This window comes from Cystoisospora suis (assembly GCF_002600585.1).
Source record: "Cystoisospora suis strain Wien I chromosome Unknown contig_4944, whole genome shotgun sequence".
Classification (NCBI taxonomy): Eukaryota; Apicomplexa; class Conoidasida; order Eucoccidiorida; family Sarcocystidae; genus Cystoisospora; species Cystoisospora suis.
This window is the reverse complement of record NW_027157736.1, coordinates 7,457-7,756: the sequence shown is the minus strand read 5'-3', so window position 1 is coordinate 7,756 and position 300 is coordinate 7,457. Positions and strand designations below refer to the sequence as shown.

Genomic DNA, 300 nt, shown 5'->3' with positions numbered 1-300 from the left:
TCCTAGACTTCCCGTCGTCATTCATTCATCCTTCCTAGTATCTGTATGTATCTTCCTATTTCAATCGAATTCATGACAAAGATCGCGCTGTCCTTTCTTGTCTAGTCACACAAATCTTTTGCTCAGAGAACCTCTCTCTCTCCTTTCTCCAACCCCGAGACGCTTGCTCGCGTATGCATTTGTTTAATGTCTCTCTTCCTTACAAACGAGAAGAGAGAGAGTACACAGCACGCTTTTCTTCTGCATTTTTTCCAGTTACCGCACGTCTGTCTAGTCTATGCTTTTTTCCTTTCATCGCCT

General features: G+C 43.3%; 1 protein-coding gene across 1 annotated transcript; it reads left to right on the top strand.

Annotated features, from left to right (window-relative positions):
* Positions 1-4: 4 nt before the first annotated feature.
* On the top strand, positions 5-297 carry CSUI_008700 (uncharacterized protein; the record flags this gene model as incomplete). Its single annotated transcript, XM_068068826.1, has 1 exon — positions 5-297. A coding segment is annotated over exon 1 (123 nt), but the record flags the coding sequence as incomplete, so codon positions are not given.
* Between the last annotated feature and the right edge of the window lie 3 nt (positions 298-300).